Source organism: Salmo salar, chromosome 12 (genome assembly GCF_965601325.2).
Source record: "Salmo salar chromosome 12, fSalSal1, whole genome shotgun sequence".
In the NCBI taxonomy this organism is placed as follows: domain Eukaryota; kingdom Metazoa; phylum Chordata; class Actinopteri; order Salmoniformes; family Salmonidae; genus Salmo; species Salmo salar.
In genome coordinates, this window is record NC_138302.1 from 64,799,500 (window position 1) to 64,825,654 (window position 26,155).

Sequence of the window (26,155 nt, forward strand, 5' to 3'; positions counted from 1 at the left end):
CTCTCAGGTTGGGCAGACTCGCTAGAGAGAAGCTAACTAGATATGTGTTTATAATAAGTTTACAGTCAAAAGCCCCTATTCATAAAGCATCTCAAAGTGCTGATCTAGGATCAGTTTTTGGTTGTTTAGATCATAATGAATAAGATTACATGGACAGGGGGATGGCTGATCCTAGATCAACATTCTTACTCTGAGATGATTTATGAATACATACCCAGTAAGTCCTCTCTATCTCCCATGCTGTTTCTCAGAGCCGGAGCATGAGCTGTTTCTGGTGTACGGTAAAGGTCGTCCAGGGGTCATCAGAGGGATGGACATGAATGCTAAGGTCCCAGATGAGTACATGATCCCTATAGAGAACCTGATGAACCCCAGAGCCCTTGACTTCCACTCAGAGAGTGACTTCATATATTTCGCCGACGCCACCAGCTACCTCATCGGCCGCCAGAAGATCGACGGTACAGAAAGGGACACCATTCTGAAGGAAGGTATGGTAACTGCCCTCCATGTTGGCCATTTTCGGGAATCATTACTGTAATAGGGAGTAGTGGCCATTTTGGCTCCAAAATACTGATAGCTCCTTGTCAGGTGCTCTTGTGAGGGTAGAGGTGGACATTTTAGCTCCGTTTGTCCAGTTTTGTTGTGTATAAAAGGGCGACTGGCCTCTCACCTATTCCTCTGTGTTCCAGGGATCCATACAGTGGAGGGGATAGCGGTGGACTGGATGGCTGATAACCTGTACTGGACAGACGATGGGCCCAAGAAGACCATCAGTGTGGCCAGGCTGGAGAAGGCTTCCCAGACTCGCAAGACTCTCATCGATGGCAAGATGACCCACCCCCGCGCCATCGTAGTGGACCCCTTGCACGGGTAAGAGACGGAGAGAGAGAGAGGGAGGGATGGTGGGAGAAAGATGAAAGGAAAGATAGTGGTTTCAGATTGGTCTTTAAACTGTTGAGATGCAGCTTTAAAGTTTGTGGGTTGGATGTGTGGGAGAGGTTAGGTAAAAGTTGTTTTGTGGGAGGCGGTAGGTTTTCATTTAATTCAGAATGTGTGTATGTGTGTTGGGAGTATTTGATTCCCTCTGCTTCTTAATAGATTCTTTTGATATTCTAATGAGCCTCTCCCATGTGTGTGTGATGTGGCTGGGAGATGATTGGAAAGTTGACCCTGGGGGTGTGTGTGTGTGTGTGTGTGTGTGTGTGTGTGTGTGTGTGTGTGTGTGTGTGTGTGTGTGTGTGTGTGTGTGTGTGTGTGTGTGTGTGTGTGTGTGTGTGTGTGCGCGAGTGCGATATAATTAAGCAATAAGACATATACCACAAACCCCAGAGGTGCCTTATTGTTATTATAAACTGGTTACCAATGTCATTAGACCAGTAAAATGTCTGGTATACCTCGGCATCCAGGAGACAAACTACCCAGTTTATAATATGACATTTAGCAGACGCATTTATCCAAAGCGACTTAGTCATGCGTGCATGCATTTACTTATGGGTGGTCCCTGGAATCAAACCCACTGCCCTGGGGTCGCAAGCGCCATGCTCCACCAACTGAGCTACAGTGTAGTGGGCTCCCGGGGTTCTCTCTCCGAGCAGTCTTAATCTGTGTGTGACTCTTCATATTGATGTACCCTCACCTGGCCCGCTCCCTAGAGCAATACACACACACACACAAACACACTCTAGATTGGCCGTGACAGAGAGACGTGCGTCCACACACTCTCCTGGAGAAGCACTCACCCCCACTGAGACCTGTAATCAATCAGCCAGCCAGAGAGCGCCAGAGAAATAGGGAAGAGCGAGGGAGACGAGGAGAGACGGGGTGGAGGAGCGAGAGGAGAGTGAGATGGATCGAACCCGAGGTAGAAGTAGGGAGGAATAGAGAGAATGGGGGAAGGAGAGGTGAAGATGCGAGGTAGAGACCGGTAGAGGGAATGAGTCTCAAAGGGGGATAGGAAAGGAGAGGGGGAGGGAGAAATTGATTGAGACAGACGGTCACTCATACTACAGTGTGATGAGGAGAGTCTGGTGTTACATAATGAGTTGTTTAACAGCCGATATTGGACTTGGTCATAGTGGTGGCCGGCTGGCTGGATCGATAGTCCTATGGTGTCCATCTATCAGGGGCTTTGACAGACAGCTCCAATCTGGAGAGAATGTCATTAGTCAGTATATTGACAGCCTGACTAGGGGACCCTTCACTGTGGGGGTGGCTAGGGGACGTCCTATAGAATGCTACTCGATCAGATGTCAGCTGGGGCAGAATTGTCCAGTCACAACGGACCAAAACACACAGACGGATACACACACACACCCTGCTCACCCACCCCTCTCTCTCTTCCAAGGTGGATGTACTGGACAGACTGGGAGGAAGATCCCAAGGAGAGTAAGAGAGGGAAGATTGAGCGGGCCTGGATGGATGGTTCTAACAGGAACGTGTTCCTGACCAGTAAGACGGTCCTGTGGCCCAATGGACTGAGTCTGGACATCCCACAGGGCATTCTGTACTGGGTGGACGCATACTATGACCGCATCGAGATGGTCTACATTAACAACACTGAACGCAAGGTCAGTCAGACTGGTTACTGGTGCTTAACCTGACCCTAACCCTAACCCCAACCCTAACCCTAACCCTAACCCTACTATGACCACCTCAACAACACTGAACTCAAGGTCAGACATTGACAATACCTGTGTTTCAGTTGCAAAACGTTTTGCTACGGTGTGCACTAATGAATATGACCTTGTGTTGTGCTGTTCCTATCAGACGGTATACGAGGGTCAGGAGTTGAACCACGCCTTCGGCCTGTGTCACTACAAACACTTCCTGTTCTGGAACGAGTACCGCAGCGGCAGCATCTACAAACTGGACCAGGTCACCAGGACCGTCACCCTGCTCCGCAATGAACGGCCGCCCATCTTCGAGATCCGCATGTATGACGCCCAGCAGCAGCAAGGTACAGGACACTACACTCTGTCCAGCCAGCCACAACTCCATCCATCCATCTGTCTATCCAATCACTCACCCCCCCATTCATAAATTTTTGTTAGCGCTGCCATTCTCATATCAGATGACAGATCCGCAGCTAGGTCTAAGTTGTAACTTGAGATACAGTGCATTCGGAAAGATTCAGACCCTTTGACTTTTTCCACGTTTTGTTACATTACAGCCTTATTCTAAAATGGATTCAATATTTATTTTTCTTATCAATCGACACACAATACCCCATAATGACAAAGTGAAGATGTTTATAGACATTTTTGCAAATTTATAATAAAAATAAATAAAACAGAAATAGCTTATTTACGTAAGTATTCAGACCCTTTGCTATGAGACTCGAAATTGAGCTCCGATGCATCCAGTTTCCATTGATCATCCTTGAGATGTTTCTACAACTTCACCTGTGGTAAATTCAATTGATTGGACATGATTTGGAAAGGCACACACCTGTCTATATAAGGTCCCACAGTTGAAAGTGCATGTCAGAGCAAAAACCAAGCCATGAGGTCGAAGGAATTGTCCGTAGAGCTCCGAGACAGGATTGTGTCGAGGTATAGATCTGGGGAAGGGTACCAAAAAATGTCTGCAGCATTGAAGGTCCCCAAGAACAGTGGCCTCCATCATTCTTAAATGGAAGAAGTTTGGAACAACCAAGACTTTTCCTATAGCTGGCCGCTCAGCCAAACTGAGTAATCAGGGGAGAAGGGCCTTGGTTAGGGAGGTGACCTGATGATCCCTCTGACAGAGCTCCAGACTTCCTCTGTGGAGATGGGAGAACCTTCCAGAACCATCTCTGCAGCCAAGTGTCACCTGTGGAAGAAACCTGGCTCCATCCCTACAGTGAAGCATGGTGGTGGCCGCATCATGTGGGGATGTTTTTCAGTGGCAGGGACTGGGAGACGAACAGAGCAAAGTACAGAAAGATCCTTGATGAAAACCTGTTCCAGACCGCTAAGGACCTCTGACTGGGGTGAAGGTTCACCTTCCAACAGGACAACGACCCTAAGGACACAGCCAAGTCTCTGAATGTCCTTGACATGCACACCTGTATTTGGCACACCCCCAAATACAGGTGTGCCAAGCTTGTAGCATCATACCCAAGAAGACTCAAGGCTGTAATCGCTGCCAAAGGATCTTCAACAAAGTATCTCCGATACACATGCATTGCATGCACAAACCCTTATATTCAGACACTAATCTGTGTGTTTATAACCACCCGCCCGCCCATCTGTCTGTCTCTCTCTCTCTCTGTCTGTCTGTCTGTCTGTCTGTCTGTCTGTCTCTGTCTGTCTCTGTCTGTCTCTGTCTGTCTCTGTCTGTCTCTGTCTGTCTGTCTGTCTGTCTGTCTGTCTGTCTGTCTGTCTGTCTGTCTGTCTGTCTGTCTGTCTGTCTGTCTGTCTGTCTGTCTGTCTGTCTGTCTGTCTGTCTGTCTGTGTGCAGGTTCTAATGCGTGTCGTGTGAATAACGGGGGCTGCAGTAGTCTGTGTCTGGCCATCCCTGATGGGAGACAGTGTGCCTGTGCAGAGGACCAGCTACTAGATGACAAAGACAACACCAGCTGTAAAGGTGAGAGGTCAGGGAGCAAGGGCCACCTATAGGAGACCAGGAGTTTACACTCAATTCAAAACTCCCACAATGTGTGCGCATGTGCGCGTGCCCGTGTGTGTGTGATAACTCGTGTGGAAGGGAATTTTATCACATGCTACCGACGTCAGGGTTTATAGAGATTAGCCTAGAATAAAAGTGTATTTCAAAGTTGAACTGTCAAAGTGTATGTGTCTGTGAGAGGGGAAGAGAGAACAAATGTGTATAGAATGCAAATAGAAATCCCTCTCACGCATGGAGCAGTCAGCACAGGGGTGTGGAGAGGGGGGGCGGATTAGGGGCTGACAGTAGGCTTGACACACACACACACACACACACACACACACACACACACACACACACACTGGACTCGTGTTGACTCACTGCTTTGACAGGGTTTGTATTTGTTTTTGGCTGCTGATGTGACAGTCTATTAGCTAGTCCCGCTCCACTCATTACACTTCTGTAGGTGAAATGTGTTATTTAAACGTTCAACTTCTCTCTTTCCATGTCTATCTCTTCCCCTGTCCCTCTCTCCCCCTCTCCCTCCAGTCAACCCCACCTACATCCCTCCTCCTCAGTGTCAGCCAGGGGAGTTTGCCTGTAAGAACAACCGCTGTATCCAGGAGCGATGGAAGTGCGACGGTGACAATGACTGTCTGGACAACAGCGACGAGGCCCCCGAGCTCTGCCGTGAGTGCGCACACGTGCATACAGACACACACACACAGTGATTTTTAGATCAGCTACCTTTCCTTTGGTCTCTGTGCAGCTGGAGACAGATGGCCTTTCCGTATTTCAATTTGACAGTCTGTTGATGCCAGAATGAATTGAGAAACGACAGACTTTGTGTGTTTATGTGGAGTTTGTATTTGCACATGCCTGCAGGAGTGTGTGTGTGTGTGTGTGCGCGCGCGCGCGCGCGTGTGTGTGTGTGTGTGTGTGTGTGTGAAGGAATGTGGGAATGTTGGTGAGTCTGGAAAAGCTCTCTCTGTCTGTCTGTGGTCAGAGTGCAGACAGGCTCCAGTAGCGTAGCCAGAGAGTGTGTCTGTCTGTGTCTGTCTGTGCCCTCTTACACTCTGTACCTCTGCTATCCCCCTTCTATCCTTCTTCAATCCATCCATCCCTCCTTCTCTCCCCTCCCTGCCTCCATCCCCCTCTCCTTTCTCGTCCTCCATCCCTCCCTCTCTCCCCCTCCAGACCAGCACACCTGTCCGACCGACAGGTTTAAGTGTCAGAATAACCGCTGTATCCCTCTGCGCTGGCTGTGTGACGGAGACAACGACTGTGGCAATGACGAGGATGAGTCCAACACCACCTGCTCTGGTAGGACGCTCACACACGCTCACCCTCACAGATGTACACGCTCACACTCGCAGATGCGCACACAACACACACACACACACACACACACACACACACACACACACACACACACACACACACACTCGCACACATATTCTGTACACATTCTTTTCTCTCTTTCTCGCTCTTTGTTTTTCTATTTTGCCGTCTCTTTCTTTTCTCTCTCTCTCTGTTGTACACATCGTTCAGACAATGGTTGTTTAGGGCTGACCTTTCCCTCAGCTTAGCCCAGTGTACATGGACTGGATCCACCGAATGCTCTAGAGATCCTCAAAATGCTATTTGTCATTTCCCATGAATCCAACTCCTGTTGTAACATTTCAAAGGGCAATCTAATAACATCCTATTGGAGTCGTTCTCCTGAGGATAACTGTTTATTAATCTCAATGCCCCCCCCCCACACTCCTACCATTTCAGCACGCACCTGCCCCCCCAACCAGTACTCGTGTGCCAGCGGTCGCTGTATCCCCATCTCCTGGACATGTGACCTGGACGATGACTGTGGGGACCGCTCTGACGAGCCTGCGTCATGTGGTAGTTCACCTGCCTCACCTTTGATCCTTGACCCTTATCTTTCTCTTATGCTTTAACACACAGAAAATAAATCTTCCTCAGAAAAGACAAAACACAATACCCATATCACTGAAACCCAGGCTCGTAGTGCGGCCGGGAACTATCATGGTCATAGCTAGTAAAGTCGTAAGTTACTGTTACTGTGTTTTTTCTAATGACACGAAGCACTCTGTCTTCCATTTTCTCTCTCTCATTCTCTCTCTCCATCCAGCCTACCCCACCTGTTTCCCTCTCACCCAGTTCACCTGCAATAACGGACGCTGCATCAACATCAACTGGCGCTGTGACAATGGTGAGTGTCTCTCCTTCGTCTTCCTCGTTCTCCTACTGCGTGTGCATCTCTAGTCATCACCAGCTTTATCACTGATTCGTTGCTACGCATGTCATTTGATGTCCACATGTCTGTCTGACTACAGCTTTCCTCTCTATTTGGCAAGGGTGTTTGTGTGTCTGTTTCTTCTCTCATTGTCATTGGCTCGTTGTGTTGTTGTTGTTCAATGTGTGTTGTTGTCGTGCCGTCCGCCCACTCCGCTGTCTCCGTTGATTTCTTTGTTTCAGAAAAGGATTGTGGGGACGGCTCTGATGAGTTGAATTGTCCGAACCCGACCGGTTAGTGCATAGATCAACATGCACCAAAGCCAGGGCTCGCTAGGGGGGCCCCAGAGGGGAGGGAGGGGGAGACCTGCTACTGTAGGGAGGGCCAGGTCTCGCTAGGGCGGCCCCAGAGGGGAGGGAGAGGGAGGGGCAGACCTGCTACTGTAGGGAGGGCCAGGGCTCGCTAGGGGGGCCCCAGAGGGGAGGGAGGGGGAGGGGGAGACCTGCTACTGTAGGGAGGGCCAGGGCTCGCTAGGGGGGCCCCAGAGGGGAGGGAGAGGGAGGGGAGACCTGCTACTGTAGGGAGGGCCAGGGCTCGCTAGGGGGGCCCCAGAGGGGAGGGAGAGGGAGGGGAGACCTGCTACTGTAGGGAGGGCCAGGGCTCGCTAGGGGGGCCCCAGAGGGGAGGGAGAGGGAGGGGAGACCTGCTACTGTAGGGAGGGCCAGGGCTCGCTAGGGGGGCCCCAGAGGGGAGGGAGAGGGAGGGGGAGACCTGCTACTGTAGGGAGGGCCAGGGCTCGCTAGGGGGGCCCCAGAGGGGAGGGAGAGGGAGGGCCAGGGCTGCTTTCCTTACTAACGGCAGCTTTACCCTTTAACAGTAGTTCATTATTCATCTCAATAGACCGATAATGGAGGCTCTTACTTCTTCTACTCGTTCACTTAATGCAGGAGGAAGAGCTCTCCATTGTAATCATAATGAATGGACAAGAATCAAAGACAGAGAACATTGGTTGTTCGGGGTGGTGGGTTATCATTACTAAACAACAAGGTCCAATTGGCCTCAACACTATCTGTCATAGTGAGCTTACTGTCTATATTTATCTGCCAGCGGACACCATTAAGGTTTAGTTACCAGACAAACCTCCCTGTTAGAAATGCTTAGATGAGGAAGTCTATGGGGAAGAGTCTCCTCTGCTGCCAAGCTCAATGTATCAGTGCTGGGTACATTCACTCATGGTGCATGGTTTGATCTATGCAGTTTCTGTGATTATTTTCCTCTCTATCTCTTCTCCTTTTTCCTCACATTGAAATTCATTTGTAAATGTAATGTTAAGTGTTTTTATATGTGAGTCTGTATTTAAAGTTATGGAGCATAATAGAAATTGCATTATGAACAATAGTATAAAGGCTATTTACTTTGTGATACACATATATTATCTGAGTGAAGTGAAAATTCACAGTGTTCTTCATAACTAATGTAAATGACCAGGTACATAAACAATAACCTGGGAGATTTGTTTTTGTCTTTCACTATAGTCGGCCTATGTTGTGTGTCTGAGCGGTGTGAGGTAGAGGTTTGACTGTGTTTGCCTTGCAGATAATGATTGTGGGGACAACAGTGATGAGGCAGGCTGCAGCCATTCCTGCTCCAGCGCCCAGTTCAAGTGTAACAGCGGCCGCTGCATCCCGGACTACTGGACCTGTGATGGAGACAATGACTGTGGAGACTACAGCGACGAGACTCACGCCAACTGCACCAATCAGGGTGAGCGTCAGCACTGTAGCCCACCAATCGCTGTCTGTGAGAGCGTAACCCACCAATCTTTGCATGAACTCCGTAACTCACCAATCATTGTGAGTGTTGACTCCATGTCAGCTCCGTAACCAACCAATCGCTGTCTGGGAGTGTCAACTACTGTATGTAATGCACCAATCAGGTGCCAAATATATTTACTGTATGTGAGTGTCAGCTTCATAACCCACCAACCATGAAAACATAATGCCATATTACTGTATGTGCTATAGGCCAGCCAAATGAAAAGGTTAGTCTACAACAGGCTGCTTCTAGATGGCTGTTGACTGTGCGAAACCTCACGACATCATGTCCCTAGTTGTGCAACAGACGTGCAATTACATCATAAACACTACTCCATCTCTCCCTCTAGCTTATAAACCTGCTAGTATCTCCTTCTCCTAAGGACTGGGGAAACAAACTCACTATTTATACTGTAAACACTGCATCTGATTATGTCCCGTGTTGTTTAGTTGGTCGAGAATTGTAGAAGGCCTCACCTGAAAGGAAACTTTCCTGTGGTCAACTCCAAACCACTTTATTACATTTGTTGCGTAGGATCCGAACCAAAAGAAACAAAGTCTTGGACGAGAAACAGACAAGTTAAATATGATATACTATCAGGGGAATTTTGAATAAACATATATTTTTCTGTCACTTACACTGTGGCCTGTAACCAGAGAACTAGGAACCCAGCCAGCCTCCCCCCCCCCCACCCCCCACCCCGTGGTGCTGGCTAATGGGCTGGTCCTGAGTTTTTAATGGACGGCAGGCAGGATGCTTCAGGATCTTTTACACACATACACACACGCGAGCGCACGTGCACATGCTCACACAAACACCCGCACAATGAAACCTAACACACGTACTTACACACACTTAGTCTCATGCTCTTCCACACTTGCACGGCCATTTTGGAGCACACTATTTCCATTTATCGAAAAAGAAACCGACAGTACTTTTTCACTTTGACGTGACACGTGAAACTCTGTGACAGCCATTGACCGTTGATGTCCGAGTCTTTCAATGAATTCCGTAATCACCGATGCCAATGATGGCTCTATTGCTAATCCACTGGAGCATGGCCTCTGCGTGAACGCTGTACCCTTCAGTGCACTGCATCACCCTGGCATTGTGGCACTGCCAACCCTTGACTCGTGGGCGTCTTTGGGTCATCGGTTTCCATTCATTTAGCCGTGACAGGTCGTTAGTGAATGTCAGCATTTTGTTAATGATGTGATTTGATGTATTGTGTGCATGAATGAAGCACGGCATCTTTTGTCTCTTGGCGCATTGTCAAGCTTCTGCCCACTGTGAGGTCCACACACATGCCAACACCTTAGCCAAATTTTCCCATCTGGGTCTTTGTCTGTGCCAGATGCCTGTTGGTTTTGCCAGTCCCTTTTGATTATCCATTGAGTGAATAGTCGGTGAATAGTGTCCATCATTGAAGCGTGATGTTCTGGTCAAACTGATCCCCTGTGATAAAGAGTGTCCTTGTTTCCCATTGGAGCCCCACAGTGGGAGAAACAGGTAGTGAATGACTCTACGATATCTTTCCTAATGTGGTTGCATTGTCATTTTCTCAAAATCACCAGCATTGGCAGTTACTCAGTTATTCCAACTCAGCAAACTCTTACAAAAAGGATGAACACAGATAAAAAGTTATAGCTTTATAACAAGGGCCCAGAGTTTTACCTGGTTCAGTAAAAACTCAGAGGCCTAAATATCTCTGTTTTTAATACATTTCCATTTCTGGAAATGTTTGAGTGTTATGGAAGTGATTATAATATTTCTAATTTCTCTCTCTCTTTCCATCACTGTCCCCTCCCAGCCACTCGTCCCCCTGGTGGCTGTCACACGGATGAGTTCCAGTGTCGTATGGACGGTCTGTGCATCCCTATGCGCTGGCGCTGCGATGGAGACACAGACTGCATGGACCTGAGCGATGAGAAGAACTGCGAAGGCGTCACACACATGTGTGACCCCGCCGTCAAGTTTGGTTGTAGAGACTCTGGTGAGGGGAATGGTTGTGACACGGCAATAAGGAAGAAATTAGGGGAGTTTAAATGAAAGGGGGAAAGAATGGGAGATTTGCCTGTTGAAAAACATAAATGTAACAGTATTGAAATGGGTAGCTCAGAGTTATCTGGTGGAGATGGACTGCATTTGGTTGTAGCTGTATTTTTGTTATTGTGGACTGTATCTGCCTGTAACTTCTGACCTTTGCCCTCTGACCTATCCCTAGCCCGCTGTATCAGTAAAGCCTGGGTGTGTGACGGGGACAGTGACTGTGAGGACAACTCAGACGAGGACAACTGTGAGGCGTTGGTGTGTAAACTCTCCCACCATGTGTGTGCCAACGACTCCACCATCTGTCTGCCCGCTGAGAAGCTTTGTGACGGCACAGACGACTGCCCCGACGGCTCTGACGAGAAACTCTGTGGTAAGACCTGCCGCTACTAAAGACTGCATTACCCATGATGCACTGGGCGGTAGGACAGGGATCCCACCGCTGAGCTGTCGTGACTGTTTATGATGCCTGTTATGTCATTGTTGTCTATTCCGCATGAGAGAGGGCTCTAGAAGAGTGTTGGCCCAATGTTTTTGTTCAGTGCCACCTCCTCCCGTAACACCCATCCCTCTCTTTCCCTGCAGACCTGTGCTCGCTGGACAACGGCGACTGCAGCCATAACTGTACGGTAGCCCCCGGGGAGGGCGTGGTGTGTTCCTGCCCCCTGGGCATGGAGCTGGACTCCAACAACAAGACCTGTCAGATCCAGAGCTTCTGCGCCAAACACCTGAAGTGCAGCCAGCGCTGTGAGCAGGACAAGTTCAGTGTCAAGTGTTCCTGCTACGAGGGCTGGGAGCTGGAGCCTGACCAGGAGAACTGCAAGAGCACTGGTGAGGAGGGTGGGTTGGAGGAGATGTAGAGGGAGGGAGGAGAGGAGAGGGTGATGGGAGGCTTGGAGAGAAAGAGGGAATGGAAGAGCAGGGGAGGTTAAAGGGAGGGAAACTGGGAAGGAGAGAAGAAGAGGGGGATATGGTGGTTTGGAGTGAAATGGAAGAGAACGGAGAGATTCTAAGGATTAGGAGAATGAAAGACACTGGCACAGAGGGTGAGGTGTGTCAACGTGATGGATGTGGGGAGAGTCAAAGTGAGAGAGGGGATTGGGGTTTAGGATCCGCGAGGGAAGGAGAGGGAAAAGGAAACTACAGTACATTTCCAGGAAGTATTGTGGTTTTTGTTCAGGCGATAGAGAGAGCAAATGAGGTGAGTGAGTAGGAGAGAGAGGAAGGGGCGTATTGGCAGGAAGCTGGGTGGTTTCAGTGGTCCCACCAAACTGTGACTGGGAGCTGATACCACCGCTCTGGACAATAAACAGGGTGGGAGAGGATAGGCGAGGAGGCAGGCGGCTAGAGGCGGTATTCACATGAGGATGAGAAGAGAGCTGGAGGGGAGACGAGGGATTGAAGAACAGAAGGAGAGGGAGAGCAGAAAAATCGAAAAGGGGACATGAGAATAGTTGGGGGGGGCTTCTAGCTGTGAGAGTTGGATAGAGAGAAAGGGATTAGGAGATGAGTAAAGTAGGAGACTAACAACAAAGAAGAGGAGGTAGATTGAGGAAAGTTGGGGAACTTGTAAAGGGGAAAAGGAGGAGGGATAAATATAGCAAGAATAAGAGGAAGGGATCGGGGAAACTCAATCAATGTAATGGAAGAAGAACACTGTTACCCACATACATACGCAAGTCTGTATCCTCCTCACAGAAACTAGCCACTGACTCAAATAAAGCTGCATATAATTCAGCCCTGCACCCACAGCGACAGTCAGAGTTTCACACACAACACAACCATTCATCACACTGTCTGTCGTCCGGAGATAACTCTCCTCCATTTAAAACATACAGGCTTTTAATTACCAGGGATTAGACAGGGTTCCTAACTACGTTCCTCTTTCATTTAGCCACATAGCACTGTCTGTGCGTCACACTACGTTGGATGTATTCAGGTTCCAAACAGCCAACGACTAACAGTAGTGTTTAGTTACTGGATTTTAGTCATGACCAGGCAAACTGAAATAATGGAAGGCATTTACTGTTAAAGCTGTTCATTTCTACTTTGAATAAGTTGAAACCAGGACCCAACACCCTTTAAAATCAAGCCTTGGGAGGAAACATTCCTCAACTTACAGCTTTTTCTTACTACATTACCCAGGATGCACTGGGTGCAAAGTAGATGCAGGGATCCCACCGCTGCCACCAACAGGCTACTAGTACATCACAATGATCATGTAATCTCCTGTCTTCACCTCAGATCCCTTCAAGCCCTTCATCATCTTCTCCAACCGCCATGAGATCCGTCGGATCGACCTGAACAAGGGAGAGTTCAGCGTGCTGGTGCCTGGCCTGAGGAACACCATCGCCTTGGACTTCCACCTCGCCGAGAATGCTCTCTACTGGACCGACGTGGTGGAGGACAAGATCTACCGCGGCAAACTGTCCGAGAACGGAGGTGAATGTCTTTTACTACACACGCATGTATACAGACTCAGACTGTCCTCATTCAAGTCCACTATCACATTCATGCACACTCACTATAGTGAAAGGTATGCTTTGGATTTCTCCACTTTTTACCTCTGGTTTGTGTATAGTCATTGAGACCAACAGCACACTTCTTTGTCTTTAGTGGAGTACTCCATGATTTCCCAATTGCCTTCACAGTGGGGAATTCTGGGAATAGTAGTTATACTGTGCTGTGCAGGCCTATAGCTGCTGAGGGGAAGCAGCTGGTAAATAACAAAGCAGATGGTCCAGCTCCATGCCGAAAGACAAAACAAATCAATCCACACTGTCACCTTCCAAACAGGCAAAGCCAATCAATCAAAACTAAACCGCTACCTTCAAAAATGCAAAACCAATCAATCAAAGACAATCTATAGAGCAGACGAGGCCCATTCATTACAGTAGGGAAGCATAATGAGCGCGTGTGTGTGTGTGTCTACTCCAGTCAGGATAATGACTAATAATTAGGCCGTTCTCTCTGATTAGGGACCTGTAATGGAAAAATGAATGGGTGAGAGAGGGGGATGAAAAGAATAGTTTCTTCTCCTCGCTGCTTTTATTTTCACTGGCGCCTCATGTCATGTTGTTTGCTTAGACTCAAACGGGAGTAGAATGTATCCTGTCAGTCGTAGGGAGAGTCGTGGCTGTGTAGGTGGCATTATTAGAAACGCTGGGGCTGCATTGGCATTAGAAACTGTCGCTGTGTGATTGATGTTCATGGTACTGGTAAGACACTTTGACAACTGTTGATGACAAAAATTGAATAGGTCTACAGGAAAGGGGAAATGATCACAGCAAAGCTTCACAATCAAATGAACCACCTCCTCTCCTCTCCCTCCCTGCTCCAGCTCTGACCAGTTTTGACGTGGTGATCCAGTATGGCCTGGCCACTCCAGAGGGTCTTGCGGTGGACTGGATAGCAGGGAACATCTACTGGGTGGAGAGTAACCTGGACCAGATAGAAGTGGCCAAGCTGGACGGAACCATGAGGACCACCTTGCTGGCTGGGGAGGTGGAGCACCCACGGGCCATCGCCCTGGACCCCCGCTACGGGTGAGAACCAGCACACCACTGGGAATGGGTTAGCCTGGTCCCAGATCTGCTGGTGCTGTATTGCTAACTCCTATGTTGACAATGACCATAGGAGTTGGAAAGGCAGCACAAACCCATCTGGGACCAGGCTAGGAATGGGAATACACACGGCTTAAAACTGAGTCTTGACTTCAGTCATTGGTTTTTGTTTTATTGGGTTTACTGAACCACATAGTTGAATTTGAAGTTCCCCCCCCATATCTCTGTAGGATTCTGTTCTGGACGGACTGGGATGCCAGTATGCCAAGGATCGAGGCAGCTTCTATGAGTGGCGAGGGAAGGCGGACCATCCATAAGGAGACAGGAAATGGGGGCTGGCCCAACGGACTCACTGTAGACTACCTGGAGCTACGCATCCTGTGGATCGACGCCAGGTCAGAGAGAGGACATACAGTGTATATACACACACACACACACATACATGTATATATATACAAAGGCTGTAATAAGTCACTGTATTGTGTTGTCTTCCATCCATCCTCCAGGTCTGATGCTATTTACTCAGCCAAATACGATGGTTCCGGCCTGATCGAGGTGCTGAGGGGACACGAATACCTGTCGCACCCATTCGCAGTCACTATGTACGGGGGAGAGGTTTACTGGACGGACTGGAGGACCAACACACTGGCCAAGGCTAATAAGTGGAACGGTAACAACGTAACCGTGGTCCAGAGAACCAACACACAACCTTTTGACCTGCAGGTCTACCATCCTTCCAGACAGCCCCAAGGTAAGACACACACACCTGCTAACAAACGTGGTGTTTAAAAGAGGTTAGCTACTTTGAATTGACCTAGCCAGGCCTTACCTTGAATGATCTTGTGTGTTAATGAGTGCCTATCCATAAGGCTTGGCCATCTTGCTGCCATTACTCTCTAGAGAGAGACCACAGTGTCCCGAGTCAGTTGCCATTTTGATTGACAGCTTCTCTAAGTCCATGTGTCATTCAGGAGAGTAGTGGCATCTGGCCTCCCTTGTCACAACCGCTCACCTCAAAATGGTCATGCTCAGAAAACCATCCATTTATGGATGAGACAGATAGGCCTGCTGCCTGAGTGGTAAGAGCTGTTTTATATGCACATACTGGATGATTGTAATTGATATTTTCCTCCCTCTTTCCCTCTCCTTCTCTCTTCCCCTCGCTTATCCTTTCCTCACATTTTCCTTCTCTTTCTCCTCGTCTCTCGCACTCCATTTCTCCCTCTTATCGCTTCTCTACCAACTCCTTTTCCCCCTCTCATTCGCTCTCCCTCCCCTTCTCATGTCTTTCTCTACCACCCTCCATTTTCCCTGTGCTTACGCTCTACCTCTTTCTCTCTTTACCACTGTCTCTATCCCCACTCTCTCGCTCTTTCTCTCCACAGCTCCTAATCCGTGTGCAGCTAACAATGGCATGGGTCCCTGTTCTCACCTGTGTCTGATCAACTACAACCAGACCTTCTCCTGTGCCTGCCCTCATCTCATGAAGCTGGGAGCCGACAAACACACCTGCTATGGTGAACACACCTTAACACACACACCTTAACACACGCACGTACACACACACAATCAATCCTACATCTGGAACAGCAAGGACAATAAAACTGCTGCTCCTACACACACACACACACACACACACACACACACACACACACACACACACACACACACACACACACACACACACACACACACACGTCTCTTCTACCCCCCCACACACTCTTCCTCCTCCCCTGAGCTGGCAGATTATCTCCTTCTCTGTGCTTGGCTTGGCAGAGAGGTGGAGTTGCTGAGAGTGACACAGTGGGATTCATGGTGTGTGTGTGAGTGATGATTCAGAGACGGGTCTCTTCTCCAGTACCCACGTACAGAGGTTTATTCTAACCACAGGGGGTCCAGAGGGAACAAACATCTCTCATGAGTGGGATCACTCCACTCTACTGATTCCCCCCCCAGCCATGGCTTTGTGTCACAGTCCACAAACACACAGGATTATCTCCTGGATTCTGTCACTTGTGACGCCAAGAGAGTTTGAGGGGTTTAGGCCTTGTCTCTAAAGTGAAAGGGTGTGTGTGCGTCAGTCTGTGTGTGCGTGTGTTTAGTATTCAGGGGAGCAGTTTCTATTATCTGTGGCGTAAAGGAATGGAGAGGCCCACTGTTTAAAGCTGGCATCAGCCACAACTCTCCATCATTCACTACCTAGAGTATACACACATGCCTGGGTTATCTGATCTAGACAGGCTGAGAAGAGCCAAGTACAATCAGTTAACATGCACTCCTCACTCCTGACTGCTTGTTATTGTGGGGGATTGTATTAAGTGGACTCTTAAGTGGCAAAGGCATTTCACACAACCACACACACACGACGCGCGCACACACACCGTCACAATTGAACCCCTTTTCTTCCAGTCAGTCCCCGCTGTATGTCCGTTCGATCGGATAGAAGCCATACATAGTCACCATAACTCCCCAAACCCTCCCCTCTCCTCCCTCCTTAATATGTGGTGTCCTTCTCTCCCTCTCCAGAGTCCCGTCAGTTCCTGCTGTATGCCCGTCAGATAGAGATCAGGGGAGTGGACATAGACAACCCCTACTATAACTACATCATCTCCTTCACGGTGCCAGACATAGACAACGTGACCGTGGTGGACTATGATGCCGTAGAGCACCGGATCTACTGGTCAGACGTCCGAACCCAGACCATCAAGAGAGCCTTCATCAACGGCACCGGAGTGGAGACCGTGGTGTCTGCTGGTAGGGAATTTACCGTGGGAATATCTACCATGCTTCGGTTGAAATAGTCAAATAGCTACTTTATACAGAATGAATGAAATGAGTCAATCAATGAGTCCAAACATCTGTCATTTAATTAGTTTAGCATTGAGGGGTAGTTCATTCAAATTAGAAACCTACATATTTGTGGGTCACCTTGTTCGAAGACTGGGTACAGGGTAAGGAAACGCATGTCATTTCACGAACATTTATGTTTTTGCGTTGTCTCTTGGATAACTTTGTCTTCCCCTAGACCTGCCCAACGCCCATGGTCTGGCAGTAGACTGGGTGTCTAGGAACCTGTTCTGGACCAGCTATGATGCCAATAAGAAGCAGATCAACGTGGCCAGACTGGACGGATCCTTTAAGAACGCTGTCATCCAGGGCCTGGATAAACCTCACTGTCTGGTGCTGCACCCCATACTGGGGTAGGTAGAACAGACACCCAGACATGATAAAGGTGTTTCACTGAGATCAATGCAGCGTTAAGAAATGGCTGTCAGACACCCTACTGCTTTCACCTCTAACACACATACACACACACGCACACTCGCACACAGAGACCGTTTGACTGTCAGGCAGGCTCCCCACAGCTAGAAGTCTGCCATGATAGGCAGGGTAGTTTAGATCGGGGCTGACCTCGAGCAAAGAGCAGCTAGCTCTCCTGCTCTAGAAGGGACTCCAATTCCTCTCTCATCTCTCCCTTTTCATCTATCCCTTGTTGTCGCTCTCTCTCTCTCTCTTTCCTCTTTCTTAACAGATGGCTTCTGTGCTGAAAGCCATACATTATTTACACACTGTCACACACTGGCCGCTCTCTGTCTCAATTTCTCTCTCTCTCTTTCTCTCTCGCTCTCGCTCTCTCGCTCTCGCTCTCTCTCTCTCGCTCTCGCTCTCTCGCTCTCGCTCTCTCGCTCTCTCGCTCTCTCGCTCTCTCGCTCGCTCGCTCTGGCTCGCTCGCTCTGGCTCTCTCTCGCTCTCTCTCTCTCCTTAATTTACTTCCCTCTAAAACTTTTTTTCAGTTTTTCTCTCTTTCTCTGTCTTTTGGTCTTTAAAGAGACAAAAGCTCAGCAGGCATACATCCGCTCCTAAGATCATTAACAGACATTTCCTGTGTTTGTGTTTTTATCTCTGAGTGTCCGAGTGCTCTTCTTTGTCTATGAGTGTGTTTGTGAGTATGTGTGGGGCGGATGCAGAGGGGATATTATCTTTGAGAATGCCTCTGCCTTTTTTTGTCCTTTCTCTGTTTTCTGAGAGACTTACTTAAGCTGAGGAATGTTTCCGATCTGGGCTTAGCTGCTGGCATGGGGGAAAAACCAGAAGCAGATGCTGAAGCTGTCTCCTCTTTCCTACACACACACACACACACACACACACACACACACACACACACACACACTGTCTATAATGAGTCCAGGAGAGGAGGGGGCTGGGAAAAGGGGGGCAAGGGGAGAGACTGGGATGTTTAAATTGTTTGCAGGAACTGTATTCAAACGCATGATACCTAAACAAATGCAGGGTGTGGTGGAAGTGGAGGGGGGGTTAAGTACCTCCTTGATTGAAATAGAGTGACACACATGCTAAAGCAATCACAAATGCACATGAATTGCCATAGATTCATGTGCATCGCATCCAAGTGTGTGTGTGCTGTCTTTGATTGCATACATTTTTCTTTCTTTTTACAATAAACAGAAACATAAATAGACAAAAGCAATAGACAAAAGGCTTTTGATAAAGTACAACTGGAATTTATATACTGTATACAATGCATTCTTGTATACAAGTATTCAGACCATTTGACTTTTTCCACATTTTGTTACAGCCTTATTTCTAAAATGGATTCAATAGTTGTTTTCCCCCTAATGAATCTACACACAATACCCCATAATGACAAAGCAAAACCAGGTTTAGAAATTTGTGCAAATTTAAAATAAAACACTAAACTGAAATATCACATTAACATAAGTATTCAGACCCTTTACTCAGTACTTTGTTGAAGATCCTTTGGCAGTGATTACAGCCTCAAGTCTTATTGGGTATGACGCTACAAGCGTGGCACACCTGTATTTGGGGAATTTCTCCCATTCTTATTTGTAGATCCTCTCAAGCTCTGTCAGGTTGGATAGGGAATGTCGCTGCACAGCTATATTCAGGTCTCTACAGAGATGTTCGATCGGGTTCAAGTCCGGGCTCTGGCTGGGCCACTCAAGGACATTCAGAGACTTGTCCTGAAGCCACTCCTGTGCTGTCTTGGCTGTGTGCTTAGGGTCATTGTCCTGTTGGAAGGTAAACAGGTTTTTATCAAGGATCGCGCTGGACTTTGCTACGTTCGTCTTTCCCTCGATCCTGACTAGTCACCCAGTCCCTGCCGCTGAAAAACATCCAAACAGCATGATGCTGCCACCACCATGCTTCACCGTAGGGATGGTGCCAGGTTTCCTCCAGACGTGACACTTGGCATTAAGGCCAAAGAGTTCAATCAAACTCCAGGTGGGCTGTCATGTGCCTTTTACTGAGGAGTGGCTTCCGTCTGGCCACTCTACCATAAAAACCTGATTGGTGGAGTGCTGCAGAGATGGGAGAATCTTCCAGAAGGACAACCATCTCCACAGAGGAACTCAGAGTGACCATCGGGTTCTTGGTCACCTCCCTGACCATTTTTTCGTTTAATCCACCAGAAAAAACGGAACAAATATGACAAAAAATATTATGGTTAAACTTAAATATACTAATTTATAAAAAATAATAATAATATATGGTGGAGTTATGTAACATATGCAGCTAACAAAAATATATGGAAATGTCTGCTCAAATCAAAGTTACAACCAACTAATTGCAGCATTACTGCAAAAATGGAAGAGGCAAGTGGAACTTGTCTGTTGGCCCTGCATTAAAGACTAAAATTGGTTAAAGAAGATTGTGATAAATATAAGTCTACCAGTTTCATTTAAGGACCAAAAAATTGACAGCTGTGCCATATAGATTGCAAAATAGTTGGGTAGAGATTTTCGATGTACCAATTCCATGGCACATGAACTGATACACAAAACGACGCTGGATTCAAAACTTTGAGTTTTTCAATTTAAATTATTATACAAAATTCTTGCAACCTATAGAATATTATATGGGGGATACAACCATCCCAGCTCTGCAAATGTTGCTGCGAAGAGACAATCATTAGATCATTTGTTTTGGTACTGTCCAAAGCTTGTTTTGGGTCGCAGGTTCAGGAATGTCTGAAAAATTACAATATTTACCTGGAGCTGTGATGTAAAAAGTTATAGTCAATCGATCAGTAATATAATAATACTCGTAGCAAAAATGTTTATTTTTAATTTACACTCTGTAGGAACTATGAGAATAGAAAGGTTCAGAACTTTTGTGAAGCATCACAGCGCACTTGAAAAATATATGGCAAACAGATGGGTGGGGTTGAGTGGAGCTGAAGGTTGGGACTAACAAGAACTCATGTAAAATTATACTGTGTCTGTAAAAGGTTCAGAACATTTGTGAAACAGCACAGTGAAAAATATATAGCAAATAGAAATCAAAACTGGATGGTCTTCAGAGAAAGATGGGAGGAGTTGAAGGTAGCTGAAGGCTCATGGGACTAAAAACAAACAAAATATACTGTGTTTGTGAAATGTATATAGTGTGTATAAGCTGGAAGTAGAGGCCTATGTGTTGTTGTCGATTAGTTTACTCCAATTAGGGGAGGGGTGGTAGGGTTAGGGGAATATAATAAAGGAAAATATATTAAACAATATATTTTATATATACACTACCGGTCAAAAGTTTTAGAACAACTACTCATTCAAGGGTTTTTATTTATTTACTATTTTCTACATTGTAGAATAATAGTGAAGACATCAAAACTATGAAATAACACATATGGAATCATGTAGTAAGCAAAAAAGTGTTAAACAAATCAAATATTTTATATTTGAGATTCTTCAAATAGCCTTGATGACAGCTTAGCACACTCTTGGCATTCTCTCAACCAGCTTCACCTGGAATGCTTTTTGAACAGTCTTGAAGGAGTTCCCACATATGCTGAGCATTTGTTGGCTGCTTTTCCTTTACTCTGCTTGAGGTCGGGTGATTGTGGAGGCCAGGTCATCTGATGCAGCACTCCATCACTCTCCTTCTTGGTCAAATAGCCCTTACACACCTCCAGGCTGTGTTGGGTCATTGTCCTGTTGAAAAACAAATGATAGTCCTACTAAGAGCAAACCAGATGGGATGGCGTATCGCTGCAGAATGCTGTGGTAGCCATGCTGGTTAAGTGTGCCTTGAATTCTAAATAAATCACAGACAGTGTCACCAGCAAAGCACCATCACACCTCCACCTCCATACTTCACGGTGGGAACCACACATGCGGAGATCATCCGTTGCAACCAAAAATCTAACATTTGGACTCTTCAGACCAAAGGACAGATTTCCAACGGTCTAATGTCCATTGCTTGTGTTTCTTGGCCCAAGCAAGTCTCTTCTTCTTATTGGTGTCCTTTAGTAGTGGTTTCTTTGCAGCAATTCGACCATGAAGGCCTGATTCACGCTGTCTCCTCTGAACAGTTGATGTTGAGACGTGTCTGTTACTTGAACTCTGAAGCATTTATTTGGGCTGCAATTTCTGAGGCTGGTAACTCTAATGAACTTATCGTCTACAGCAGAGGTAACTCTGGGTCTTCCTTTCCTGTGGTGGTCATCATAAGAGCCAGTTTCATCATAGCGCTTGAAGTTTTTTTGCCACTGCACTTGAAGAAACGTTCAAAGTTCTTGAAATGTTCTGCATTGACTGACCTTCATGTCTTAAAGGAATAATGGACTGTCATTTCTCTTTGCTTATTTGAGCTGTTCTTGAAATGCATTCCAGGTGACTACCTCATGAAACTGTTTGCGAGAATGTCAAGAGTGTGCAAAGCTGTCAAGGCAAAGGGTGGCTACTTTGAAGAATCTGAAATATAAAATATATTTTGATTTGTTTAACATTTTTTGGGGTTACTACATGACTCCATATGCGTTATCTCAAAGTGTTGATGTCTTCACTATTATTCCACAATGTAGAAAATAGTAAAAATAAAGAAAAACCCTGGAATGAGTAGGTGTCAACATTTGACTGGTACTGTTATAACATTGATGGAAGCCACAATATCTGCAACACTAAAGCTGATCTACCCCTAAAAAAACAAATAATAATAATAATAATAATAAAAAACAATAGACATCTTAACATTTACATACAGTTCCTTCGGGAATGTATTTAGACCCCTTGACTTTTTCCCAAAAATGTTACGTCACAGCCTTATTCTAAAATGGATTAAATAAATGTAATTCCTCACAATACCCCATAATGACAAAGCAAAAACAGGTTTTTAGATTTTTTGGGGCAAATGTATTAAAAATAAAAAACATACCTTATTTACGTAAGTATTCAGACCCTTTGCTATAAAACTTGAAATTGAGCTCAGATGCATCCTGTTTCCATTGATCATCCTTGAGATGTTTCTACAACTTGATTGGAGTCCACCTGTGGTAAATTCAATTGATTGGAAATGATTTGGAAAGGAACACACCTGTCTATATAAGGTCCCATAATTGACAGTGCATGTCAAAGCAAAAACCAAGCCATGAGGTCAAAGGAATTGTCTGTAGAGCTCCGTGACAAGATTGTGCTGAGGCACAGATCTGGGGAATTGTACAAAAACATTTCTGCAGCATTGAAGGTCCCCAAGAACAGTGGCCTCCATCATTCTTAAATGGAAGAAGTTTGGAACCACCAAGAGCTGGCAATCCGGCCAAACTGAGCAATCGGGGGAGAAGGGCCTTGGTCAGGGATGTGACCAAGAACCCGGTGGTCACTCTGACAGAGCTCTAGAGCTCCTCTGTGGAGAATTTTCCAGAAGGACAACCATTTTTTCAGCACTCCACCAATCAGGCCTTTATGGTAGTGGCCAGACGGAAGCTACTCCTCAATAAAAGGCACGTGACGGCCCGCTTGGAGTTTGCCAAAAGGCACAAACAAGATTCTCTAGTCTGATGAAACCAATATTGAACTATTTGGACTTAATACCAAGCGTCACGTCTGGAGGAAACCTGGCACCATCCCTACGCTGAATCATGGTGGTGGCAGCATCAGTCTGTGGGGATGTTTTTCAGCGGCAGGAACTGGGAGACTAGTCAGGATCGAGGGAAAGATGAACGGAGCAAAGTACAGAGAGATTGTTGATGAAAACCTGCTCCAGAACGCTCAGGACCTCAGACTGGGGTGAAGGTTCAACTTTCAACAGGACAACAACCTTAAGCACACAGCCAAGACAACGCAGGAGTGGCTTCGGGACAAGTCTCTGAATGTTCTTGAGTGGCCCAGCCAGAGCCTGGACTTAAACCCAATCAAACATCTCTGGAGAGACCTGAAAATAGCTGTGCAGCAACACTCCCCATCCAACCTGACAGAGATCGAAAGGATCTGCAGAGAAGAGTTGGATAAAGTCCCCAAATACAGGTGTGCCAAGCTTGTAGGGTCATACCCAGAAGACTCGATGCTGTAATCGCTGCCAAACATTAAAATTATAAATAATTTGATTCTTCCATTCTCTTAATGTTGGAGTATCATTTGACTTCCTGTATTTAAGTAATAGCTTCTTGAAAATAAGTGACGGAAATAATATTGTCCAACCCATTGGGTATCTCCCCGCACCCTCATATGCCATGTCTTGAAATATGCAGTTTGACGAATTAAAAGTACATTTACATTGTAAAACTTCTGACAACTAACTTTCTAACTCTGCCCATAACTTTTTGACTTTATAGCATTCCCAGAAAGCATGAATTATTGAGTCATTGTTAGTTTTACACTTAAGACATGACTCTGCCGTTGTGCTGTATATTTAGTGAATTTTGTCTCTTGTATAATACATCCTATAGATTAGTTTATACTTGATTTAGTGTACAACTGTAATTTGGTTCGTTATTTTCCAAAACCCCCTCCATCTTGTGCCGATATCAGTTATTTTTAAGTCTTGGTTCCAATAGTTTATATTTTTATCTAAGAGATTGTCAGTTGGATAGGCTCTCTGCAAGGTTTTGTATGTCTTACTTATCATATGAGTATATTTTTCTGACTGAAATAGGATTCCCTCAACATTGCTCTGATGTCCAAAAGCTTTCACGTCGAAATTTTGGGATACATTTGAAAATGTCTTCATTGGTCAGTCCAAAATTGTTTTTTCATTCGGGCATGGAAATAATTGTATGTCCTGTTACCACGTCATTTACAGTTTCTATGTTTCTAGTTTTCCATGTGGGCCAATTTATCTGTGAATTCTAATTGCATGTGTTTCTGTATGTGTTTGTTTTTATGAGTTTGTCTGTTTCAGCCCAATTTTGTCTGTAGCCTACATATGCCTCTGTGAGGGAGGGAGAGAGAGAGAGAATTTCAGAGAAATAAATGGCGAGAAAGAGAAGCCATTTACGGGTCATTAAATGAATCTCAGTGAATCTCAATTGCTGCAGGACTCTACACTAGCCCATCCCCACTGACATGCCTAACCCAATCAACATCCACACACACTGTTCTAAGCTAACCTTTACCCTGCAATAAGAGCTGGCTCCTGTACTTTATACCCAATGAAAGATGCTGCTGTTAAAACACAGGGCATATTTTTACGTAGAATGTAAACTAGACATATAACTACATACATTTACATCTGTCAAGGAGATGTTCAGTAGATAAATATTCCATATGGGACCTCCACATGTATAGCTATTGACGGGTTTTGCTAGTTTTAAACAATTCATTTCTCACTTATAAAAAAAATAAGCATGAACGTTGTGATGGGTGTTGTCTAATTGTGTGTGAAAACAGAATAAATAGTTTTCAAAAATAGTTTTAATGATAACGCACTGTTAGGCGCTATCCAGGCTAACGAACGACAGGTCTTGTCACTTCTAGTGCTTTCAGTAGCATGATGTATTGATATTCTGTCTCTCTCTCTCTCTCTCTGTGTGTTCCAGGAAGCTGTACTGGACAGATGGAGACAACATCAGCATGGCAAACACAGACGGCAGCAACCGCAGTGTCCTGTTCACCAATCAGAAAGGCCCAGTGGGTGAGTGGCTCTGGGGAAAAAATAGTGCATTATATATAAGGAATAAATTGCAATTTGGGATACAGCCATAATGTTCCTCCCGGTCTGTCTCCAGGTCTGTCCATAGACTTTGACACAGAGCAGTTGTACTGGGTGAGCTCAGGGAACAGCACCATCAGCCGCTGTAAGCTGGATGGTTCGGGTCTGGAGGTTCTGGAGGGGGTCAAGGGCAAACTGACCAAGGCCACAGCTCTGGCCATCATGGGTATGTAACATGACTCCACTCTCACTAGGACTGTACATTCTGCCTCCTAGCTGCCTTTAGCTTTCTGTCCCGAAGAGTTTGAATACTCAGAAATGGAGCTACAGTAGGTCTCAACATCGGTTCTTTATGTGATCATAGAATGAGTACAATGGGTCATTTTGATTGGCCCACTTCTGTGAAGAGATGAAAGATGTCATTTTGTGATTGGCTGTTGTGTGTAGGGGACAAGCTATGGTGGGCGGACCAGGGGACTGACCAGATAGGAACCTGTGACAAGCGTGACGGAGGGAACTGGAAGGTCCTGAGAAACAGCACCTCAGCCATGATGCACTTGAAGATCTACAACGAGACCGTGCAGAAAGGTGTGTGTGTGTGTGTGTGTGTGTGTGCGTGCGTGTGCATTATGTTTGGGCACCATGGTAGCTATAGATTAGAAATAACCATTTTAATCTATGTGAGCATGTTTGTTTGTGTTTTTGTGTGTTGTGTTTCCAGGCACCAATCTGTGCAGTAATAGCAATGGAGACTGTTCCCAGCTGTGCCTGCCCACCTCCCCCACCACACGAGCATGCATGTGTACCGCTGGATACAGCCTCAGGAGTGGACAACAGTCCTGCGAGGGTAAGACACACACCGTGAACATTTTGTTTGGATCTTTATTCTGATATTTGGAAGGTCATAGATGCCTGGTCTTGCAGTCATGGAAACAAAACATTACCTCAGTTTTTAGTCAAACAAACACAAGCTACATTTGGATGTACT

General features: G+C 46.3%; 1 protein-coding gene across 4 annotated transcripts in view; it reads left to right on the forward strand.

Annotated features, from left to right (window-relative positions):
• The window catches only part of LOC106565466 (low-density lipoprotein receptor-related protein 1), a 179,971-nt gene that overhangs the window by 103,020 nt on the left and 50,796 nt on the right, over nucleotides 1-26,155 (forward strand). For all 4 annotated transcript variants that reach the window (XM_014132681.3, XM_082959228.1, XM_014132682.3 and 1 more), the window contains exons 11-34: nucleotides 252-488; nucleotides 690-870; nucleotides 2,345-2,567; nucleotides 2,767-2,956; nucleotides 4,441-4,566; nucleotides 5,137-5,277; nucleotides 5,785-5,910; nucleotides 6,367-6,483; nucleotides 6,734-6,814; nucleotides 8,435-8,602; nucleotides 10,464-10,646; nucleotides 10,878-11,075; nucleotides 11,288-11,533; nucleotides 12,947-13,144; nucleotides 14,043-14,247; nucleotides 14,496-14,660; nucleotides 14,772-15,016; nucleotides 15,651-15,782; nucleotides 16,792-17,019; nucleotides 17,291-17,465; nucleotides 25,055-25,149; nucleotides 25,244-25,393; nucleotides 25,615-25,755; nucleotides 25,889-26,014. In XM_014132681.3, coding sequence (XP_013988156.1) covers nucleotides 252-488; nucleotides 690-870; nucleotides 2,345-2,567; nucleotides 2,767-2,956; nucleotides 4,441-4,566; nucleotides 5,137-5,277; nucleotides 5,785-5,910; nucleotides 6,367-6,483; nucleotides 6,734-6,814; nucleotides 8,435-8,602; nucleotides 10,464-10,646; nucleotides 10,878-11,075; nucleotides 11,288-11,533; nucleotides 12,947-13,144; nucleotides 14,043-14,247; nucleotides 14,496-14,660; nucleotides 14,772-15,016; nucleotides 15,651-15,782; nucleotides 16,792-17,019; nucleotides 17,291-17,465; nucleotides 25,055-25,149; nucleotides 25,244-25,393; nucleotides 25,615-25,755; nucleotides 25,889-26,014 — 4,077 coding nt within the window. The remainder of the gene's footprint in view (nucleotides 1-251; nucleotides 489-689; nucleotides 871-2,344; nucleotides 2,568-2,766; nucleotides 2,957-4,440; nucleotides 4,567-5,136; nucleotides 5,278-5,784; nucleotides 5,911-6,366; nucleotides 6,484-6,733; nucleotides 6,815-8,434; nucleotides 8,603-10,463; nucleotides 10,647-10,877; nucleotides 11,076-11,287; nucleotides 11,534-12,946; nucleotides 13,145-14,042; nucleotides 14,248-14,495; nucleotides 14,661-14,771; nucleotides 15,017-15,650; nucleotides 15,783-16,791; nucleotides 17,020-17,290; nucleotides 17,466-25,054; nucleotides 25,150-25,243; nucleotides 25,394-25,614; nucleotides 25,756-25,888; nucleotides 26,015-26,155) is intronic.